Source organism: Leptinotarsa decemlineata, unplaced genomic scaffold, assembly GCF_025532065.1.
Source record: "Leptinotarsa decemlineata unplaced genomic scaffold, Ldec_3_MD MMD2_tig00026314_RagTag_RagTag, whole genome shotgun sequence".
NCBI classification, from domain to species: Eukaryota; Metazoa; Arthropoda; class Insecta; order Coleoptera; family Chrysomelidae; genus Leptinotarsa; species Leptinotarsa decemlineata.
In genome coordinates, this window is record NW_027412684.1 from 4496947 (window position 1) to 4520636 (window position 23690).

Here is a 23690-nt window from a genome sequence, read left to right on the forward strand (position 1 = left end):
GAGGACGATACGCCTCCGTCACTCGGTGGGGCAGAAATGATACTTTATCTCCCAAATCTAACAAGACCGCCTCACCAAATTTTCCTTCCACGATTTTGGCAGTGAATATCCTCTGCGGCATCTCCACATGCAAATCTGCTACTTTGATACTTGGCTTTCTCTTCACGATCGAACTTGCATTCAACTTCTGTAAATCCATCTGTGAAAAATAAAAAATGAAAGCTTTATGTTTTGATTCACAATATATGCGAATACTATCTCAAACAAACCACGATATGTAAAACATTTGACTGAAATCATCCAACATATATATATATATATATCGAGAAAAATTTTGGAAATCAAATGATTCAACAATTCTCACCAATTTTCAATTAAATTACATTTGAATAAATTCATCTGAGTCAAATCTAAAACACTTACTTTCAAATAGAATCGGTGCACTTGTCACTGGTATCACTTTCAACGGATGCAACTAACTCATTTCGCCATGCATGACGTATTTATAGTAAAATAAGTGATGACATATTTTAAAATGAAACAAAGAGCCTTTGTTTCGTCGCTTTGAGAACTGCATATCTCCGGATGTAGATTCGACATTGACAGTGATCAATGTCACTTTGGGTTTGAATATAGAAATTAGTGATGACATATTCTGAAATGAAACAAAAGAAAATCAAAGAGTCTTTGTTATATGCATATTCAGCGTTGACATTGATCCATGTCACCTTGGATTTGAATAGCGCAACAAACACATGAATTCTGCTTTTTTTCCCCATTTTATTTGAAGTGCTACATGTGATGATGCGACTATTATTAGTGAAGATACAACTTTGTGCCCTCTTGGCATCGTCTCGGTTTTTTTTTCTCTGTTGATGAATTCTGCATTCGTTTTCCTTTCATTTGATTTGCTGCACGTTGACATTCAGTTATCATTAATGAAGATGTGGGTTAGTGCCCTTCTGACATGTTGCACCATATTTATTTTTTCTTCATAGATGAATTCTGCAATTTTTCTTCTTTCATTTGACATGATGTACGTGGCGATCCGAAGTTTTTTCAATGATTCTCTTAGCAATTCTTCCTATGCTGTTTCACATTAGGCGCTCGATATTATATTTTTCATTGTCTACACATTAAATCATTTGAAATGAGTACCCACATCGACCTGTTGCGACTAGTATAGCGAAAATAGGTTATGAGGTCCTTTTGGCTTCGTAAAATGATTAACTATGTTTTTTGACATCTAAACGAATTCATTGATGTCAAAATCATCGGAATCGGACGACCGGAAGTAAAAACCGGAAGTGATCTGTTTTTGACGGATTCGAAACCTTCTCACCCTAAGGAATCCAAAAATACCATATGTTTCAGTATACGATGATTATTTCATTTTTTTGTCAACAAATTATGTGTTTTGAATAAAACTTTTGCAATTACATTACACTCGTAGTTGTTCATAACCCAACAACTTTTAATTTCAAATATGTTCAATGATTTTCTTTAAATGTGCAATTCTTTCTATGCTTTTTCATATTAGATGCTCGATATTATACTTTTCATAATCTACAAATGAAATCATTTGAAATGAGTACCCACATCGGTCCGTTGCTGCTAGTATAATGAAAATAGGTTATAAGGCCCTTTTGGCTTCGACAAATGATTAATTATGTTTCATGACATCTAAATGAATCCATTGATGTTGAAATCATCGAAATCGGAGGACCGGAAGTGAAAACCGGAAGTGGTCGTTTTTTGATGGATTCGAAACCTTCTCACCCTAAGGAATCCAAATATATCATATGTTTCAGTATCCAATGATTTTTTTATTTTTTTTGTCAATAAATTCTGCGTTTTGAATCAAGCTTCTGCAATTGGAATAAACTTATAGTTGTTCATAACCCAACAATTTTTAATTACAAGTTTTTTCAGTGATTTTTGTTGAATTTGGAATTCTTCCTATGTTATTTCACATTAGGCGTTGGATATTATATTCATTACGCCATATTTGTTTTTTCTCTGTCGACGAATTCTCCATTTCTTATCCTTTCATTTGACATGCCGTATGCGACGATCCGATCATTATTAGTAAATATACAACTCAGTGCCCTTCTGACAGTTGCGCTATTATTCTTTTTAATAACTCATTCATTATCACACACGCCACCACCTATCACGCTGACTATGTCACTTTCAAGCTTTTAATGTTTTATCACTATTATTATTATTATTCGACCCTCATTCTCCAGTTCAATTTCATCTAGCACAATCAATCGAGCGATATTTGATTTCTCCATTCTGATTGGCTGACCGACACTACTCTGTAACAGAAGTTAGGTTGGGTGTTCCACAAGGTTCCGTTCAAGAGTCTGAAAATTCGCAAAATGAATCTTCATATGACAAAGCATGGAGGTTAATCATTTCCTGATGATGCTTACTTGGTTAGCGAAACGCGTTAAATGATAAATGACTGTCATATTGAAACACGAAAAACCGTTACGACAATAACGATGAAACGGTAACGAATGAACGCACGAAAAACGGTCGAAAACGCACGAAAAACGATCGTAAACGCACGAAAAACGATTGTAAACGCACGAAAAACGATCGAAAACGCACGGAAAACCACGTATTTTGAAATGTCATTGTCGAATACTTCGCTCCACCATTGCCCTCACGTTGAGTCCACTAAGCTCAACTTCTCGACACTTTTGGATCTCTTCTTTCTCCTGATGATGCTAACTTGGTTAACAAAGATACGAGACTTCCGACATGTTGGAACGCTAGACTTCTGTTGAATCGACATGTTTTTTTCTTAAATGATGTATTTTGAAACGCCCTGTATACACATTAATATCATATTTCAAATCGACATGTTTTTTTCCTTAAATGATATATTTTGACGCACCCTGTACACTTCGACGTCATATTTGTTTTTCAATGATGTATTTTGAGATACCTTGTACACATTGAGGGATCGCACGTTGAAAACTTACAGCCTCGTGGAACTGTTATGTTGTTTCTTAAATGATGTATTTTGACGCACCCTGTACACTTCGACGCCATATTTGTTTTCAATGATGTATTTTGAGATACCTTGTAACATTGAGGGATCACACTTTGAAACGATACAGCCTCATTAATCTGTAATGTTTTTTATTAAATCTGATTCATTATTATTGATATGTCATTTTCGCGCTTCCAATTTTCGTCGAGTAGTTCACGATTAATTCCAAAACCGGCAACGCTACATTACTCCATAAACAATGATTTATTGTACAACTGGCAACGCCGAACCTGCCATGCTGGCATGTATTGACATTTGACAGATGCAGTCTTATGAGTCTAGTGTTTACAGTGTCCTTCTTCAACCAATAGATAGTTCAGCTAGTGACTCATAGATGACTCTGTGTATTCTATTACTTTGGTGTTTCCATATACTTTTGTATCGATGAATCGAGCGCCTATTTTTGTGCGGTTACTGATAACAGGACATGAAACAATTCTGTACGATAAATTATTCAAATGAATCTCTCAATATACGCAAAGCCACGTAAATGTGTGCATCGATTACGTCACACGCGCCTCTCGCTCTTACACACACACACACACACACACATGCACCTCTTTACATGAAATATTAATTATTTCCCAAATCTAAGTATATTTTCCTATCTTCAATATGATAATGACAATTACATTCTATGGAAATCAAAAATAAAAATGCTGTCAAGTATAATGAATGAGTCAATTTCGGTCCCGACAAAACTAACGCTGTAAATACCCAACATTCGCAGTTAACTTCAATATCTTACGATGGTGTAGAGGCTAAGGACAATGTCTACGGCGCGGACGACCCAGGTTCGAATCTCATAACTATAAACTTTTTTTAATTAAAATCACGTGACTGAAGGGGGCCGAGGGAGCTGATAGGTTAGGTGGAGTACCAAGGGGGCCGATAGGTTAGGTGAAGTACCAAGGGGGCCGAGGGGCGGAGTTCTACGCTTAAATCGCTACTATACTCGTTCCATCCTGCGTCGATGACGTCACACGTTTCCCCCTCACAGACACCGTCCTGCACCCTCATTGACATTTGACAGTTGCACAGACACAGATCCGTATTGACAGACATCATAAAACCGGCAACTGCGCATCTGCGTCGCATGACAACACCCATATGTCTAGTGTTTACAGTGTCCTTCTTCAACCAATAGATAGTTCAGCTAGTGACTCATAGGTGGCGCTAGGATTAGTGTTTACAGTGTCCTTCTTCAACCAATAGATAGTTCAGCTAGTGACTCATAGGTGGCGCCAGGATCAGTGTTTACAGTGTCCTTCTTCAACCAATAGATAGTTCAGCTAGTGACTCATAGGTGGCGCCAGGATCAGTGTTTACAGTGTCCTTCTTCAACCAATAGATAGTTCAGCTAGTGACTCATAGGTGGCGCTAAGATTAGTGTTTACAGTGTCCTTCTTCAACCAATAGATAGTTCAGCTAGTGACTCATAGGTGGCGCCAGTGTGGTGTACTCGCGACGATGCATCTGGGTCACGTGACAATTTGGAGCGCTCTGATTGGTCGCAGGATCCAAAATTGCCAGAATGAACCTTCATAAGAAAATACATGGGGTTTTGATCTAGAAGCCCTGCTGCCTATATACTCGGGTTTAACCCCATCATCAAGTGTAAAAATAAAATGTGAAATTTGAAAACTCGGTTATATCGGCAGTTTTAGTTTAGATGAAAGGATAGGTAGTTGATCGAACCAGGGTGTGAACATTAAAATTCGACACTGAAGATTATAGGTTTTGTTAAATTCAAGAGTGGAGACCTACATAAATCGAGTTGCTCGTTAAGGGGTATATATTTCTGGATTTTAATTGATTTCTTAATTTCCATGGTTTCCAACAAATTAATTTTTTTCCTTCATTACATATGTGTAGGATTTTGACGTTATCTTTACTTATCTTGTGTTTTGATTCTTGAAGATGTTCATACATTGTAGATTTTTTGTCCAAACAGTATATACAGGCCAAACCGGCAGAAATTTTGAAGTGAGGCTCCGTGAACACGTCTGTCATTTCAGAAAAAATCGGAAGTTGATTTTTTTTCACAAATATGTGAAAAAGTGCCGTCTAGTGAGCATATTCAATGTTCCCAGAAATAGAGCCAGAGACACAAAGGAGAAAAGGGGGATGTATCATGAATATGTGTCACACGGTATATCAATATAATCATATCCATGGCCATTGCCTAACTTTCTCACAATCTCTCGTTTTCAGAATGTTATAAAAATTATTTTAGAATTACTCGGATCATGGGTTTATACGTCACCCTGTATGGTCTTCAATTATTGGCAAACGATGCTGTATAGACACGAGACCCATGAAAAAATTGCTGGAACGTATGCTACAATTTCCTAGAGACATGGAGTTGCAAAATAACACCGCCTATTTCTCCTGCTTCACTACCAAATTCCCCATTTTGACGACTTTAAGCAATTTTTTTCTCATAAACTGTCCATTATTTATGGTTTTGCCCGCGGAGACTTTTAATCATGACATTGAAAAGTTCATTATATCAAATAATCAGCAGCATTCACCGAAAGCCATTTTCCATAAGGTTCGTGCGTGGTCGTTTCTGATTAACAAGGAGACTATTAGTTGTCAAGAATAAGCAAATTTCTTATATTGGGGTATCTCCGTTAGAAAATATATCCATGTATACATCTACTCTGATTATTTTTCAAGGGCAGTTGAGTCCAATAGTGTACTGAAAATGTAGCCTAGCATCATGATAAGACCTATTGCAAGTAGGAAATGCACTGTTTGATTTCCGATCACTTCAGTTTTTGGGCTCCAGTTTAATCTAGTTTAAAAATCTAAAAATCTGTTTTTTTTTGATCAGCTGTCACCCCCATACGAACGACAACTCTCAGAAGTTGAGAAACTTGTGCGAGCTAAGGACTAACGAGGTCTTACCTTTCAACGTGTGATTCCTAACACGAATCCTACCTTGCGACTCTCATTTACGGTTGATGTCGATGTGATAGCCAAATCTTTTGTGAATCCTATATATGGCGTCTTTGTGACGGGGTTTATGTTCACTTCCAGATATACAAATGTATAAATAATCATATTAATATTCAAAAGCTGCTACATTGTAGATTATCGGGTTCCTCAGTGAATTCATACCCATATTATAGCTGAATATGTATAAATACATACATAGTAGAACGAATAATATGATTTGACGAATCAAAAATTATTTTCTATTGTAATGTGTTGTTACCTAATATGAAAATTGCTCTCAGAGGACGGGAATTTACGTCAAATGGAGAGGCAATCACTTTTGTGAACAATTATTTTGCAGAGAAAAACGTCGAGTATTAAATGGACGGATTACAGAGATAAGAGCATCGCTGGGAAGAGTGTGTGGGGTTGAGAAGGGACTACGTTGAAAAAAATTAAAAAATGTCCTTTATCTTTGTTAGGTCGGAAACTTTTCATACCACCCTCGTATATGTCAACTGATTGATTGGAGTTTTCAATTTGAATGAATAATTCAATGAGTTTATCTACGACAGTCATGAATATCAAAAGGTTCACCTCCGCATAAATCCATTTTATAGTCCCTATGAAATTCTCCCTTCTCATTCCAGGTGAGCGGGTCAATGATGAACACGGGCCACAGCATTATATTCACCGTGGAAAACGATACTAGGCATCACATCAATGTAACTGGAGGTCCTCTGTCCTATAAATATCAATTTCAAGAAATCCACATCCACTACGGCCTCCACGACCAGTTCGGCTCAGAGCACTCAATAAATGGATATGCCTTTCCGGCCGAGGTAAGAAAATCCATAGACGTGTCTTATGAATTTTGTTGAATTAGTGGAAATATTGTATTGGGGACTCAGGTAATATTGTATTGAATTTAATGAAATATATTGATTTTTCCAAATTGAATTCAGGTTCGTTGTTTCTAACCATTGAATATTCGAAATAAGGTCATCAGATTCACTCTGGCTACTCAGTGAATAATAACGAACTCGAAAACTTCAAACGATAAAGAGTTGTTCTGAATAACTCTGCACCTTAACCCGTGAAGATTTATTGTAGCTTACATCTATTCAACTCGACTAGATAGACTAATCTTGTTAACAAAATCGATCACCTCACTTGGTGGATGATATTTCAGGTTACCTGGTAAGCAAAGAACTACCAGGGCCTGAATTTTCTAATGGAAAATATTCACCTTAAAGGTTGGCAAACCATGATATATTTTATTCAATCTAATGAAGACATAATTGACGGTCAGTCTGCTACTATCTTTGTCAGGTTAATAAGCAACACAAATAATTAGCTTGAAAAGTAGAGCTCCTTTGGTCCATACCAGAAAGATGCTCTCCCATGGCTATAGGATACAAGCTGCACCCATCACCCAAGAGACACACTCCTAATCCTCTTCTGCATTCTGAAAGCGTACCTTATCGAAGTTGTTATACAGGGCTTTTCATGATGAGAGTTAATTAGACGTTTCTGACAAACTATTTAACGGATCAACCTGAAAATTCCACAGTATGCATAAATCAATATGACCTACACGTCTGAAATATTGCAGACAAAGCGGCGTTGTCGCTTCTACTATAAAGTAGCGGCTTCTTTGATTTTTCAAATGGAACACCCCGTATATAATATCATATTATGATTCATTATCACTTTGTCAACAAATTCATATACTATATCCCAATACCTATCTATTACCGTTTAGAAGATATAAATTAATTTTGATATTTTTTTACCAAACATGAACTTTTATAAATGCTGATAATTTTGGACTCTCTTGCACTAAAACGATCAAATTTGAAATATTGCGGAGTGATACTATGAGGATCTTCACTTTAAGTCATATTTCCATTTGCCTCATACAGGGTCTTCAAAAAATGCAGATACTTTGATCTCATGAAAAAATTAGTGTAACTCAATTTTTTCAAATGGAACACCCTGTATATTTCAACATTTTTGAGCTCTACATCCAATTTTAGATTAACTTCGCTCAAATAATACTATTTCTATTTTGAACCGTTTTCGAGATAAACTATTTCAAACGGAAACTGACGTGGTTTTCTTGCTCGTTTTTTTGAATTCATCACTTATTTTGGATATTCAACATTTTTTTTATACTTAGTAATATTTTTTTGATCCAGTTTTTTAACTGTCTCAGATCAGTCAATTCGAAATTGTTATGTACCTACCTTAGAAAAAGTTACAATTTGTATACATTGAGGTATTAGTCTCTAACGTACAACATTAATATTTTTGGAAAAATAAATAAACCAATTATTTAACGACAGACTTTCGTTGGTGGTTTTAGAATAATGTCAAGCTTAGGTTACAGGTCCCTATAAGTTCTACCGTGTCCAACATTTGAAAGAGACTGATTCACCTCGTAGAGTGGACTTCTTTGAATGATTACTTGTCAAGACTCAAGCGGATGAACATTTCCTTGACAATATCATATGGACAGATGAGGCCAAGTTCACAAAAAGTGGAGTTTTCAATAGACACAACAGTCATCATTGGGCGCCAGAAAATCCCCATGTTGTCCGCCAAAAGGATTTTCAAGAAAGATGGCAATTCAATGTATTTTGAACCATAAAGAATAAGTCAATTTTTTATATCGAGTTTTACGATGATGATTTGAATGCATCAAAATATGAAGATTTACTGAGGAATGGAATTCAAATGATTTTAAATAATAGACCAGGAAGAGAACGTGTATGGTACCAAATGGATGGTGCCCCACCCCATAATTCTCATTCAGTCAGCAAAGCTTTAACCGAAATCTTCGAAGAAAGATGGATTGGTAATAATGGACCTTTTCGTTGGCCTCCCAGACCACCAGATGGCAATCCATTAGATTATTTCGTGTGGGTTTTCATTAAAAATATGGTTTACTCCACTCCAACTCATTAATTTATGGGTTTATTATTTTCAGTTCGTGTTTCAGCGTTAATAAAACTATTGTTTGAAGAGAAGTTTCCTTCGATGGTTGAGGAGTATTTTAACAATTATCTTTTCATTGTATTATCTGTGACTAATTGAGAAACATCAAACGAAATCTGTTTTACAAAAATGAGTGATGAACAAGGAAACCATGTCAATTTCCGTTTGATACAGTTTATCTCGAAAACGGTTCAATATAGAAATAGTATTATCTGAACAAAGTTAATCTAAAATTGGATGTAGAGCTCAAAAATGTTGAAATATACAGGGTGTTCTATTTGAAAAAATGAGTTCCACTAATTTTTTCATGAGATCAAAGTATCTGCATTTTTTGAAGACCCTGTATGAAGCAAATAAAAATATGACTCGGAGTGAAGATCCTCATAGTATCACTCCACTCCATTTCAAATTTGATCGTTTCAGTGCAAGAGAGTTCAAGATTGTCAGCATTTATAAAAGTTTATGTTTGGTAAAAAAAATATTGAAATTAATTTATATCTTCTAAACGGTAATAGATAGGTATAGGGAAATAGTATATGAATTTGTTGACAAAGTGATAATAAATCATAATATGATATTATATACGGGGTATTATATTTGAAAAATCAAAGAAGCCGCTACTTTATAGTAGAAGCGACTACGCCGCTTCGTCTGAAATATTTTAGGCGTGTAGGTCATATTGACCTATGCATAGTGTGGAATTTTCAGGTTGATCCGTTGAATAGTTTCCCAGAAACGGCTAATTAACGCTCATCATGAAAAACGCTGTATATTCAAGGTGCTGTCTACCATATGAGATGATTCGTACATAAGGTATCACTGATGATATATTAAATTCAGCCCTGCAGGACTTTTTCACTTCAGGTTTTGAGCTTGAGCTCAGAACCTGCTCAGGGATGGGTTGTTTTTTCTTCTAATGCAGATACTGTTTCTGCTACCCAATAATTTGGTGCAAGTCGATGAGATATTCTGCTTTTGAGGAGCACTTCCTAGTTTTCCAAGTTTGTTCAATAGTTGGAGAAATAAAAAACTCCTGCTCTGAATCGGAAATCACAGTGGAGACAGTCATTTGCTCAATCGCTATCATCTGCAGATCCAGTTTGAAGGTGAGAGAGCTGAGGAGATTTTCCTCCTGTTACAAGAATGTTCGTTGGGGTTGTTCAGTCGACGTCCATCTCTTTGTAGACTCAGGGTTGGATTTTTTGATTACCATATGTTTCAAGAGATCCGCCCCATGGGTACAAAAAAGTAGGAAACGGAAGTCCATATCGGGAGAACACTGCGTTACAAGGCCCTCCATGACAGGAGGGCACCTCGAAGGCTAGATTAGTTACACTAGATGAACTCTGAGCCATACCCCGAAGCTGCTGGATTCCATCCAGAAAAGAGCCATACGCTTTATTGGAGACGCGAACATCAATTGCAATCTTGGTAGGCTGGAACATCGAAAAAAGGTTGGAGATGTGTCTCCCCTATAGATATTTTCACGGGAAGTGTTTAAGTGACTTGGCACATTTGATTCCACCATATCAAAAATACGCGATGTATTGTGACTGCTCATCATTTTGAGGTTCAACTCAGTACACCTCGAACTTCACTGTTTGAGTTCTCTTTCATTTGGAGAACTGCGTTTATGTGGAATAAACTCCCTGAGCACGTTTTCCCAAATGAGTTTAAACTCCAGCGATTCAAATCCAATGTGAATCGCTACTTTCGCGCAGGCACCGCTCTCAAAGTGCCTTGATGATTTTTCTAGTGCTTGTGTTGTGTCCTTCAAAAAAGCGTCATTTAGTATACCTATTTTCTTTACGCGTATCACTTTACCCGATAGGTATATTCTGATGCCACCCGTTCTGCCATAGAGACAAAAATTATTTTTTGTTCCTCATACCAATGAATTCAATAGCAAAATTGTTTTTATAACGCTTGCCAATTTCTCAATTGAAATTTGACTCAAATATGTCCTCCTATATTTGATATCATTCATATTTTACTGGCATTAACCAGCTCAATTTTTTTCATTTTGAAAAAAAATGTCGTGCTTTAAAAATATGAACATGTAATACTTCTATATACAGTTAGTATAGACACGCCTGAAGAAGCCATTGTTTAGCGAAATACGTGTTCTCTCGTTTACGAAATACTCTCACTATGGAATCGAAGAGTACATTGTGGCTTTGATTTTTTTTAAACTCGTCAACAATGTGATAGACTGTTCGGATTGACTATGAAATCATATTTTTACATATCTCGCTGCGACAGGAGACTTGACCTGATTTTGTATTCACTGAGACAAGAACGTTACCTCATTATTGTATTTACGTGAGACAAAAGCATACAATATTTGTTATGAATACTCGTACAGAAGTGACTTTACTACTACATTATGAATTAGTTACGAAAACCAGACATGATGATGGTTTCACTTTCACAATGAATATATTGAATGGATATACAAATAGCGATTAGTATTGTGCATTTGTTTTGCTGAAAAATATTGTCAAAATGTTAGGGCAAAAAAATGCGTTCAATATTCCACATTCATATCTGAGTTCATATCAAAATTATCATTGAAACAGTTAGACCAAATATCCATGTGAAGTTTTTTTTTATATGAAACCAAACATGAACATTTCAAATATTAGCATATCTGGAATATATAAGCATGTGATAATAATAGGTGTTACCCCCTTTTGCTCAGAAAGGAAGACATTTTCAATCCCGTTATTTGCGAAAATGACATCAGCGTTTGATATTCAGGGGGTTTGCAAGATCACCCTAACCTAATCTCTTCAGACATTTTCCAGGTTCTCATGGGTTGTTGACGTTTCAATAAATTGTTATTGTTATTTAGTTACAGAATACCTTATTAGAAATCGTATTGACTCTGTAAGGTGTTTTTGTTTTATTTTTTGTGCCGGTGTGGTAGATGAAGTGGTCTATTCCGTAGGCTTGTTTTCTGTTTTTTAATATTCTTCGAAATTGGGATCAAAAAATGATACTTTATCAATGTTTCAAACTCCCAGGAGCCTAATTCCATTCAACCACCACTTTCTATAACACTAGAATTTCTGTAGAAGGGTTTTTCAGGAGAAACATAATTCCTTCTCTTACGTTGCAAATATCCCTGATTTGGTTGATTTTCGATCGAGATACAATTTTCGAAATATGAGTTTTTCTTCAGAACCTCATACTGAATCAAAAAACTGATGTATTATTTCACGTAATGGTACAATCGACATATTTTCACTTAATATCATCTATGATTTTCTCAATCAAATTTATGATAAATTATACAATGTTATCAAACATTTTCACTTTTAGATGCGTTTCCCTAACACCGTTACTCCCTCAGTAGAAATTCTATCATTTCAAGCTCGTCTAGAAATGAAAATGTTTGTGAGAATTATGTAATCATTATCATGTATGGTGTTATTAATCAAATAACGGGTTAGTCCATCCACATGATTATGTGAAACATAAAATGAGGCAGAAGATTTTTTCAACACTTTTTTGAATCATCAGCAATGTGTGAGTTTGAATGAATATTACAAAAATGGTTGATGATGTTTTCGATCTGGTATTATAAAAAAACGGGAACTTGTTAACCAATCTCATAGGATCTACTGTTTTCAAGACAGCGGTTAGTGGTATCAGCTAAAAAACAACCTAAATGTTCCTTTATTCGAAGTATCGAAATGCGATGGAGATCATATCATTTCTGAGCATTGGAAGAAATATAGTTCTAAGTGATCATATTGGTCAAAATTTCTGGCTCAAAATAATAGTACGACAAAATCATCACTCCTCTGATAGAGATGAACTCATTTCTCAAGAACATTTCCAGAATCTACACGGTAGTTTCTAGTGAATGCCTAACGGAAAATAGCTACTATATTCGACATTATATTCATGCAAGATAACCTCATCGAGGTTAGTCTTTCAGATATTTCTTCTTCATCTACCAGCAAGATCCTGCTGAAATTATTCTAGTAGATCACCTACATACCGGTTTCGAAGTATCACCTTCCATCAGTGCTGGAAAGATCTGACCGAAACAGCACAGTGCCTGGGACTCGACTGCATGTATGAAACAGACCCTCTCATTCCCCCTCCCGGGTTGAGTGCTCTGAGATAGAATCTATCCCAGACGGTTACTTTGTGCGAAAGCTAGAGTCCCATTCCATCTACACCCACTCATTTCTGAGTGAATCTCAACTTGCTGCTAGCACTTCAGCAAGACTGGAATCTGACGTCTGTTATTTTTGTTTGAACTGATTTTAGTGTTTCCATTGGGGTCCTTATCCCTAATTGGAAATGAGTGTTTATTATCGCGAGCTTAGAGAGTGTGTGTATGTATAAAAGTGTATGTGTGATTCACTATCCGGCGTAGCCGCCGGATAGTGAATCTCGGGGTGGCAGTCTTTGATTCTGCTTCGTTGGCCTCATATGCTTATCCCTTCCGCGAAATATGAGATCGTCCCTGTTGAGCGCTTCATTTAGGTCACGCAGCGCTGGACTGGCGTGTGTTCAAATTCGTTCGAAAACTTTTTTGGGATGGCTTTTTGTTAGTGCGTCTACATACTTGATGTTGAGGGTCAAGTCCCAGTGGATATATCTGTTTGGCATATATCTTGAAGCGTTCACGCCCAATAGCAACCAGGGGTTTTCAAATGTTTGGATACTGCATCTGTATGTCGCTGCGCACTGGCCACAGGCAGTGGAGGCATACATAATGATTGGAACTAGAACTGTTCTGATTAGAAGCAGTTTCACATGGAGACACATGTTACTCCTTCGTCCAATCCTTCAATCTGTGCACTTGCTGGTGCAAGTATCTGGTATCTTGCTCGTTGCTAGTGGATCTCGCCAATAGAGCTGTCATCCGCGTAGAGTGACAACTTGTTGGAGTTGCTCTCTGGCTTGGGCACGTCTGCTGTGTATACCTGGAGGAGGTGTAGAGAAAGAACTGCACCTTGTGGGACCTCTGCTTCCAGAAGTCGCATGGTGAAGAGTTCGTGTTCTACTCTGAGTGCGTTGGTGAGAAATATTGATATCCACATCGTAACAGCCCATCTCGTTAACAAAGCCCCAAACGAAGAAGAAACACCCCGTGTATCAACAATCCAATAGATATCAAATCGTTTCTGAAGATTGTATCGAGGTAAGATACATATGTACAAGAAAATGAATATTTCTGAATGAAGTGACGAAATATTCATCTCTTTACCTTTGTATATTTTCTATATAGATTAGAATGAATTGGTTCTAGACTAAATCAATGGCCAATAATATAACAAAACTCGCACATCCTGTAGAATTTGTCAATGTAGGTACTCTTATGAAATTGGGTGAGTGATTATACCTATCAACACCTCCGTGAATGAACGATTCTTCACCAGGGAAAACTCAATTCGGTCAATTTGGTGTTATCAATTATGCAGATGGGGTAATGGAAACTACCAGTGCTAAGCTCATCGGTATGATTCCTAGTGGAATTTACGATATCTATGATAAACGTGACAATTACAGTATGAATTTAGGAAATGTCAATAGCGATTTATCGTGCCATTTTTGCATCAAACTTTTTTTGGAATGAGGTATTTGTCAACTGTATATTTTCTGGTGAAAGCGTGAATTTAATTAGTTTGGACTTCCATTGTCTAAGATGATATAAAACAATTTGAAATCCCTGAAAGAATAAAAATCAAAAGGAATAGTTGAGAATAGCAATTATATTAGGCAAAAAAACAAACTGAAAGTACAATGATATATAATACAAGCAACAATTGAAAATTTAACAATTAAAAAAATTGAAATTGAAAGATGTCAAGCCAAGTTACTTCTCAGACGTTTCGATTGATAGTATCTACAATCGTCTCCGGGTGATGACGCCAGTTGCTATTTGGGGTAGTATGCAAACATCTTGAGTGGTAGAATTCTTTTCTTCGATAGTGCATAACCACCTATCACCATATAGCCTGGAAACAGAATCAAAATATTTATTTTTTAGTTCTTTGCTGAAAGTTGATAAAACAGTAGACATACATATCTGTACAGAATCGAAATGCTGTCGAGTCATCTCCGCCACTGCGTTGGTATCATGAATTTTCCACTTTCTACCATATATTATTATCATTGTTCCGTCAGACCTGAAATCATGAATATTTCCTAGTTGTGTGTTCAAGCAAAAATGTCTTGAGTACGGAAAGAGCAGCCACTTCAAATATTGAAACAGCAAGAGCCAAGAAAATTGTTTCGTATCATGAAAAATTCACTGCTCCGACTATAAAGTGGCAGAAATTGGCCAACTCGATAATTTCGCTGAATAACAGAAGATCGAGCTGCAGAGTGGAGTCTGGAGTGGATCGAGTATTTCAATTTGGGGTTTTTGAGTTGATCTACGATGGCGGATGAGGGCTGGCATTTTTTCGATACTTGAGGGAAATGAATCTCTGAAGAACTCATCAACCGGAAAGGAAGTTGAAATTTTTGAAATCAGATAATCAGATTGTTTTTGTAAACTATGTAGCACGAATACCATTGTGTTTCCTTCGTGAAAGTTTATTGAAGACTTTTGAGGATTGCTTCAGGAAAGTGATGGCTTCTTAGTGAATTTCAGTTGGGAAAAATATTTTTGTGGACGTTATGAGTTGAACGAAATGTTTTCCAATTAACACTGCAGTCGGAAATAATAATCCAATTGACGATAATGTAGATATATAAAGAAGTCGGAAACAAATGAACCAAATATATATGAGAATTAGGAATCACACGTTAAAAGGTAAGACCTCGTTAATCCTTAGCTCGCACAAGTTTTGACTTTTGAGGGTTGTCGTTCGTAGGGGTGCGACAGCTGGTTAACGGAAAAACAGATTTTAAACAGAGATAAATACTACGAATAGATCTAATTTATTGGAAGAAGTTGATTTTTCGATTTATTCAATCATTCTCGTGTAAACTTGAGAATGGTTTAATAAATTACCGGCAAAGTAAAGAGGCAAAGCTGTGACATACAGGGTGATCCAATCGATATATCGAATGAATTCAATAATTATTTCTGCAAAATTCCTCAAAATTAGTTGAGAATAATAATGAATATGTCACTTGTGAAATAATGGAAAACCTTCAGTCGATGTGTATACAATCAATAACTCCAAATGATGTGGTTGCAATGTCAAATAATTTGAAAAACAAATATTCAAGCGGCGAAGATGAAATTCCAACTTGTTTGATGAGAAAATGTACAATAGTAATTAAAGATATTTTAACACACATAATTAACAATTCCTTGAATCTTGTCATTTTTCCTTCGCAACTCAAGCTCCCAGTTATACAACCATTACACAAAAAAGGGGATACAAATTGTATTAAAAATTACAGAGCCATAAACTTACTCCCAAGTTTCTCTGAATTATTTGATACCGCAATGTGTAATAAAGTGATACAGTTTTTTGATGAGTGTAATATCTTCAGTGATAATCAACATGGCTACTTACAAAAAAAATCAACACAAACGGTAATCTTCCAATATACGCAAAACTTAATTGATTCGATGGAAAAACGGCATCTAGCTCTGGGTATGTTTCTTGACTTGTCAAAAGCATACGACTATCTAGATCATAATATTTTTTCAATCAATTTAGAGAAATATGGAATGAGAGGAAATGCTCTGAAATGGTTTCACTCATATTTAGCAAACAGACAACAGAGAGTCAGGATCACTCACAAAACTTCAAATATGATATTATAACATCTATAGATATACCGCAAGAAAGTGTAGCGGGCCCACTGTTGCTCGTTATATTTATGAAAGATTTATGCAAATCTGAATTAGCAGAGAATCAATTTATAACTATATATGCTGATGATACAAACCTTCTGGCAGGGGGAGAAACATATCCAGAGATGATGGTGAACTGTTTTAACATTTTTTAGTAAACAAAAAAATGGTTGAAAACCATTTTTTTGTTTTCAGTTTCAGTTTTTTAATATGGATTTTCATCAAGCATCGGCCAGTTCTGTTCAGTCAGGGAAAGTGTTGCAGTTCTGGTGAGAAACAGCATGGTATCTGTTGAATTCTGTTTTCGTCTGTTTCACAGATTCTGCAGTTGAGAAATGAGTATCTCATAAAATGAATGCATCGATTTTCAGAATAATCAACTTCAATTCATTTTGGAATTGAATCCAGTATTAGTTTTGTTTCGAATTAAACCGATAATGGTATGACCACCAATCACTGTCTTATGATCATGAATCAAATTTCAACAAGGTCAAATCACAAATTTCAATCACTTGATTGATTATGTTTTCTTCAGTTTCAATGGCTTCGACTACTGTTATCATCAGTCTTATGTTATGGGTAGGCACGAGGTCACCATTTGTTTTATATGAATGATCTCAAACTTTATGGTTCTGGAGAGAAGGATCTCCCCACGACAAGTATCAGTATAAACTCGTCGCAGCACAGCTGCCCGAGCAGCTGATGAAATCGGATTAGTTTTTGATACTGAACGAGGTGATCACGACTCTGTCACCGAGTTGGAACCCGTTCAGCAAAAGACCCATATAAAAGCCGCAGAGATCAGCTCTCTTCTGCGGTAATACAAGTATAAGCCAATACATGGCATATTCTTCAATAACATTGAAAACCCTAATGCACTTGCTGTAAGAATGCAGTCTTGGCCTACATCCATCGAAAATTCCATCGACTCTATCTAGACCACTCTGCCAAGATGGGTGTTCTGATTATTGGAGTCCTTGATGTAATGATGCCCTCTCTACTCTCGAATTTCAAAATCATACCGTCTTCTCGCACTAATTCAAAATCTAAGGCGGATAAATGCAGAAGGCTATCCTTCTTAGCTCACTGCGCTTACTCATGGCATATAAATCTCGGACCCCAGGATAACTAACCCCATGGTGTAGGGAGTGGCCATATCCGCCGAAGCCCCGAATGTATCGGGGCTTCGGCGGATATGACCTGACCAGCGCAAACTTCAATAATAAAAAAGATTATAATGATAATATTTCTTGAACGAATATGTGATGTTGAATATGACTATCAATAGAGTCAAACAAAATCAGAAAATTAATAATTTATACGATCTGTTATATCTTCCATAGTCTTTCTCTAATGATATTTCACGCTGTGGATACCTTCCTACACGTTAGGATAAGTAACTGTCCAAGTTTTGATTGAGTACTCGTTTTCCTTATTATCCTTATTATTTTTATGCATACTTTTCATGATCTTATCGAAACATTTTTCACTACAAAAGAAACCATTTTGATTAGGGAATCTCAAAAAATATCTTTGGTCTGGATTTCTGGCCCCACTGGCCTGAAAGGTCATGATGCTTTCGACTCATTGCAAGTGAATCCATTGAATCAATCCCACTCACTCACCTAATTGTATTTTAATAAATATATGATACATTGCCCCCCGCCTACAATATATTAAAATAACTGTACTTCCATAAACAACACCTCCGATTTTGTTTCAATCTTGAACAAAATTATTTTCAATTCAACAACAATATTTATTTCTCTTCGAAAGGTTTGATTATGAGAAATCCGTTAAGCCCCTTACTTGCGGAAATTTTCATGGATAACCTAGAGAAGTCGATTTTTAAACATCCTTTGATTGAGAATCTCTTGTATTGGCATAGATATGTGGATGACGTTTTGGTATGTTTGACAGGTCCTACTAAGAGACAATTATATATTTTTCATAGAAATATTAACAAAATTAATGAAAACATCAAATTCACTATTGAAGTAGAAGCAGACAACTCAATCAATTTCTTGGACTTGACTATTAGTAGAATGAACAACAAACATGATTTTTCAATTTATCACAAATCTTCCTATACGGATATTACTATACATTACGAATCTACCCATACATATCAACACAAAGTAGCTGCTTGTAATAGCATGATTTACAGATTAGTCATTGTTTCTCTTTCAATAGATAATTTTAATAAAGGACCTAATATCATCAAGCAAATTGCAGTGAACAATAGGTTTGAAGCTGAATTAATAAACAACATACTTTCCAAAAAAGTCTACACAAAAGCGATTGTAACGGTCTAAATTTACTTGTAAATATTGTAGATATTGTTCGTTTATTTACTATGGAATCGACAGAATTGTCATTTATTGATGACGAACTTTTCGTCACAGCTAGGGACACATCTGGTTTGTCAGTGTGCCCAACCTACATTTTCAAAGAAGTTGTTACGTTTCAATTTAGCACTAGATCAAACTGCTCTTATGTGACCTTTCAAAAACACTACCTTACCTTTTAAGATCTTTATTCAGAGGATATTAACAATGTAATTCAGTTACAAGTTCATTTTATTCATTTAACATCATAGTAATGGGAATCTTCCGTTCCATAGAAAACCATACCTGAAATGTACAAGAATAAATGTATGCTCCCTGACTAACTGCTTTGACCAGTACTTACGCATTCTCCTTTTGCCAATCGACGTTGGAGATCCGAAATTCCTCGCTAGGTTGAAATAGTTGTTATTGTTTGTTTCTCAGTTTACTTCGCCTATCATTTTTCAGCCGCTGCCTGCCTTATTCTCTATACCTTTCCGAGAATATTTCTTGCATAGATTGTTATTCATCACTTCCAGAAGGATTACTACATATTAGAGCCATATCGCCTGAAAAACAATATTAGTTAGCTCTGGTTTCTGAATACTGTTTGATATTTTCGGTAAATAATCTGAATAATACGAATGCTCTAATATTTGTACTGAAAGGGAAGGATGTGGCGACTTACCTTGTATGTTTCTATTCCATCGCATGAATAAGGATTGGTAAATAGTTGAAAATAGGTTGGAACAATATATTTTGTAAATATTCGTAAACAAGGTTAAGAGACAGCTGTTGGTTGACATCTGCCGAACTTTCGTAGTGTCGTTCCGTCGACTTACACCGAACTAGTTCTACAGTTGTTCACGGGTGAGGGATTGATCGGTTACTCAAGTTGTCAAGGGTTGTTTAAGGGTTGCATTGCTTTGAGAAGGAGTTTTGATGGGTCATGGACTTGTTGATATTGTCTCAAGTGGCTGTGGAGGAATTGATAGATGTATGATGTTGTGCACAGCGCCCCCTTGGTGCTTGTAGTGTAGATTGGATGCACTGTGGCAACAACTGGTTAGCTGTCAGATGTGGCAGTCGCTTAGTATTTGGAAGTTAGCCTTCGGTGAGCTTGGTTCGGAGTTCAAAGGGTACCATCAGACTGATTGTAGGATATATTTGGTTGTATTTGTGCCATCCTTCACGGGGATTATTTCTACAAGTCAGGATTGTATAGTGGAAGACTGATTGGTCATTTTGGTGTGGATATTTGCAGTCTGAAACTTAAGCTCTTTTGAGGATTTGTGGTGGTTACCGAACTCGTGCCAGGTGGAAGGATTTCCGAAATTAGGTATGTCTGAATCACTGTCGCATCTCTCATGTGATCTTGGCTATGATATCACTTCTTCAATTCTACAACCTTCGTTTCTCGTCTCTAGATTCATAAGAAACAGAAGGCCCTCAGTCACTCATCAAGTCCCAGCAGGACTTCCGTGCAGAACACCGCACACGAAGAATCGTATAGAAAACCCCTTGGCCAGGGTAAGAATTTTACCATTAAATGTGTTTTAAATGATTTTAGTAATTTCTGGTTCCATCGTTATATCTCAACTGAATATTAGTATTGAAGAGAGGTTTCAACACTCATTCAATTTTCTTGATTTTTACGGGTCATATGGTTATACAGGGCACCCAAAAATATACTCTTGTTATCTTGCTACTTTGCTTAAATGAAAATATACCAGGGGTATTGATTAGTCAAATAGTCCTATTGAATGGGGGTTGAATCTCACCTTGGTTTTATCTGATTCTGATTGAGAATTTTCTTCCGTAGGGTTTTTCTTCCTGTTTTTTTTTTGTCTTCGTTAAGGGTTCCTGTTTTCCTTTTTTTTTCTTCTTGGGTCTTATTTGGTGATCCACTACTGGTCCAGCTTGTCGTGCCCTACAGGGTGATCCATCTCCGCCGTACTACAGGGTGATCCATCTCCGCCGTACTACAGGGTGATCCACCGGTGCTACAGGGTGATCCATCTCCGTCATACTACAGGGTAGCCTAACACCATATACCGGGTGGCCCAAAAGGAGCACGCAAGTTATAATTGATTTATTTGAAAATTTGTGCTATACTGAGATACTTAAATAATTGTTTGCCCTTCTGTTTATTGATACCTGTTTGATATAGTGTTTGTTTATCGTTTATTGATTAAGAGTTTGTTTATTGATACCTGATTGACATAGATATTTGTGAAACGGAAATTGAGGTATATTCTTCCTTTCACGATTGCTGATTGACACCGATGCGCCTACGCCTGAGCTCACGCGACGCAAACGAGTTTGTCTTACCATCCGATACTAGTATTTACGATTTCACCTACTCAATTTTCGTGGTAGTTTTACTCGACGTATTGTAGTTTTTTTGAGCGTCGTTACTACCGTAATTTATGGCTGATTGAATTCGTGGTTATATACACCGCGCTCTTGTATTGATATTTGAACATCGCGTAGTAGTGTGAATATTGCATTGTTGTCTTAGAAGCGTTGTTGGTTAATCCATGTAAGTTAGGATTACTGAATAAATCATATTGGGGATCTTTATCTTTTATTTCCAATATTAATTGGTAAGTTATTGATATTGTGAGTTACTTAGGGTATCTGGAGGATTAAATTTACCTGGCGCCCATTAAGATCTATTTGAAATTTGCTAAGTTGTTTAACCCACTCCCGTCTCCACTGTTTAGCTTAGCCGCGGATACCCATCTGTCTTATTTGTTACCGACAGATGATTTAGTCTCCTCTTGTGGTTTGTGAGGTGACATTTTTGGCGCCCAACGTGGGGCCCTTAAAAGAAGGTTTTTTTTTTTGCGTTTTGGCTTTAGTAGGTGACTTTTGGAAACTTTGGAAAAATATAAATATTTTTTTTTAATTGATACCACTCTAGTAGAATAGCGTTATGGCAAGAAGACTGGTAATAAATCGTCTTGATAAAGACGAACTGACCTATGAATTAGCATATCGGGGCGTAGCAACTGGCACTTGTGAGGAAATGAGACATCGTTTGGTTCAAGTAATGCAGATGGAAAGGTACGGCGAGAGTCTTCGATATCCTTCATATCCATTCACTTTCGAGGAAGATGAGGCTGCAATCAGAGGGAAACTAGATGATATCAGAAGGCTGATTGATGACATAACCGATTCTGGAACGAGTAGCGGGGCAATGAAACTTCAGACCAAGCTAGCACATGTGTTGAATCGTATAGACAATATGGACCCAGATAAGGATAAGGACAAAGAAACCCGGAAATCCGAACTCCTGGGTTTGGCTCTGTCGTTGATGGACGAATTTTCACATAAAGTTGACAGCAGCAAGAGAAGTGATACGAAGCGTGTGCCGGTTGCACTAAATCAATTAGAAAGCAGATTGGGAGCGCAATCATTCCATGCTAACTTAGGAGCAGTTGCTCGTTCGTCTCTGACGGAAGATCCAGTCTTTGACCCATGCTCAACCAGTAAAATGATTCCGCCTTATAAATGGAATCTGAAGAAGTTTTCTGGAGATGGTAAAGGAATGTCGGTGACAGCATTTTTCGAGGGAGTAGAGGAGTTGAGACTAGCGCGACATGTCCCCAACGCTGTTTTGTTGGACTCAGGTGTGGACCTTTTTGCTGACAAGGCGTATCAATTTTATAAAGATTGTCGGAATCGAGTATCGACCTGGGAAGAACTAGTGGAAGAGTTTCGAGAAGAATATCTCCCTGCCAATCATTCTGACGCATTGTTCGAAGAATTGCAGAAAAGGACTCAACACCACTCAGAAACCATCGGAGTTTATCTTGCAGTGATGTCAAGCTACTTCAGCCGCCTAGGTTGCCCAATGACAGAGGAAGCTAAGCTGAACATAGTTATGAAGAATTTACATCCCTTTTACCAAGACAGATTACGTGAACCCTTACCCACAACCATTTCAGAACTTCGCTCGGTATGTCGAAGAATGGAAGCCAGAAGGGACATAATCAATAGCTACGTAGAACCATCAGCACGTCGTGGCAACGTGATAGAGAAGGATTTGGCTTTCGTAGAGGTCACCAAGGAATTGAATGCCTTAGAGATAGCAACGGCATGAATTCCGTCGAACAATCAGTCGAAGGAGATAGTATGTTTCCGATGCGATCAACCCGGACATCGTGCTATAGGATGTGCTCTACCGAAGCAACTGGAATGCTACAGATGTAAGAGAAAAGGGTATACCGTTCGTAATTGTCCAAACTGCTCCGTGTCGGGAAACGACAAGCGACGCCTTTGAATCGTCGAGGGGAAGGCGCTCGCAAATTGCACTCGGCGACTGCTATTCAACCAATCCTTGATTATATTCTGGATCACGCCGAAAACGATGAGAGACCCTACCTTAAAGTCGAAGTCTTGGGGCGTAGTTTACTGGGGTTATTAGACTCAGGTGCCTCAGCCACTATCTTGGGACACCCAGGTTGGCAGATCGTAAAAGATTTGGTACATTTGAATTCAGCAAAGAGAATTAGTTGCACTGTTGCCAATGGTCAAGTATGTGAAAGTATAGGAGAATGTGAAG

At 37.0% G+C, this 23690-nt stretch overlaps 2 protein-coding genes and 1 long non-coding RNA gene across 6 annotated transcripts in view; 2 read left to right on the forward strand and 1 right to left on the reverse strand.

Moving 5' to 3' along the window:
* CARPB (Carbonic anhydrase-related protein B) overlaps window positions 1-23690 on the forward strand; it is a 1001903-nt gene that overhangs the window by 808947 nt on the left and 169266 nt on the right. For all 3 annotated transcript variants that reach the window (XM_074181445.1, XM_074181443.1, XM_074181444.1), the window contains exon 5: window positions 6661-6852. In XM_074181445.1, the coding sequence (XP_074037546.1) occupies window positions 6661-6852 (192 nt within the window). The remainder of the gene's footprint in view (window positions 1-6660; window positions 6853-23690) is intronic.
* LOC141485307 (uncharacterized) lies at window positions 19313-19621 on the reverse strand. Its single transcript, XR_012467138.1, has 2 exons — window positions 19485-19621; window positions 19313-19426 (listed from the first exon to the last, which is right to left on the reverse strand). It is a non-coding gene; the product is annotated as an uncharacterized lncRNA (long non-coding RNA).
* Window positions 20322-23228, forward strand: LOC141485306 (uncharacterized). Of its 2 annotated transcripts, XM_074181755.1 has the most exons (3): window positions 20322-20459; window positions 20548-20650; window positions 21057-23228. In XM_074181755.1, the coding sequence occupies exon 3, from the start codon at window positions 22059-22061 to the stop codon at window positions 23226-23228; it is 1170 nt and encodes a 389-aa protein (XP_074037856.1). In that variant the 5' UTR covers window positions 20322-20459; window positions 20548-20650; window positions 21057-22058. The 2 variants fall into 2 exon arrangements, with proteins under 2 accessions (XP_074037856.1, XP_074037855.1); XM_074181754.1 differs by lacking the exon at window positions 20322-20459 and having other exon boundaries at window positions 20490-20650.

What these genes read in the sequence shown, in the direction of transcription:
- LOC141485306 (XM_074181755.1), top strand. Translation starts at nt 22,059, where the DNA reads ATGGCAAGAAGACTGGTAATAAATCGTCTTGATAAAGACGAACTGACC.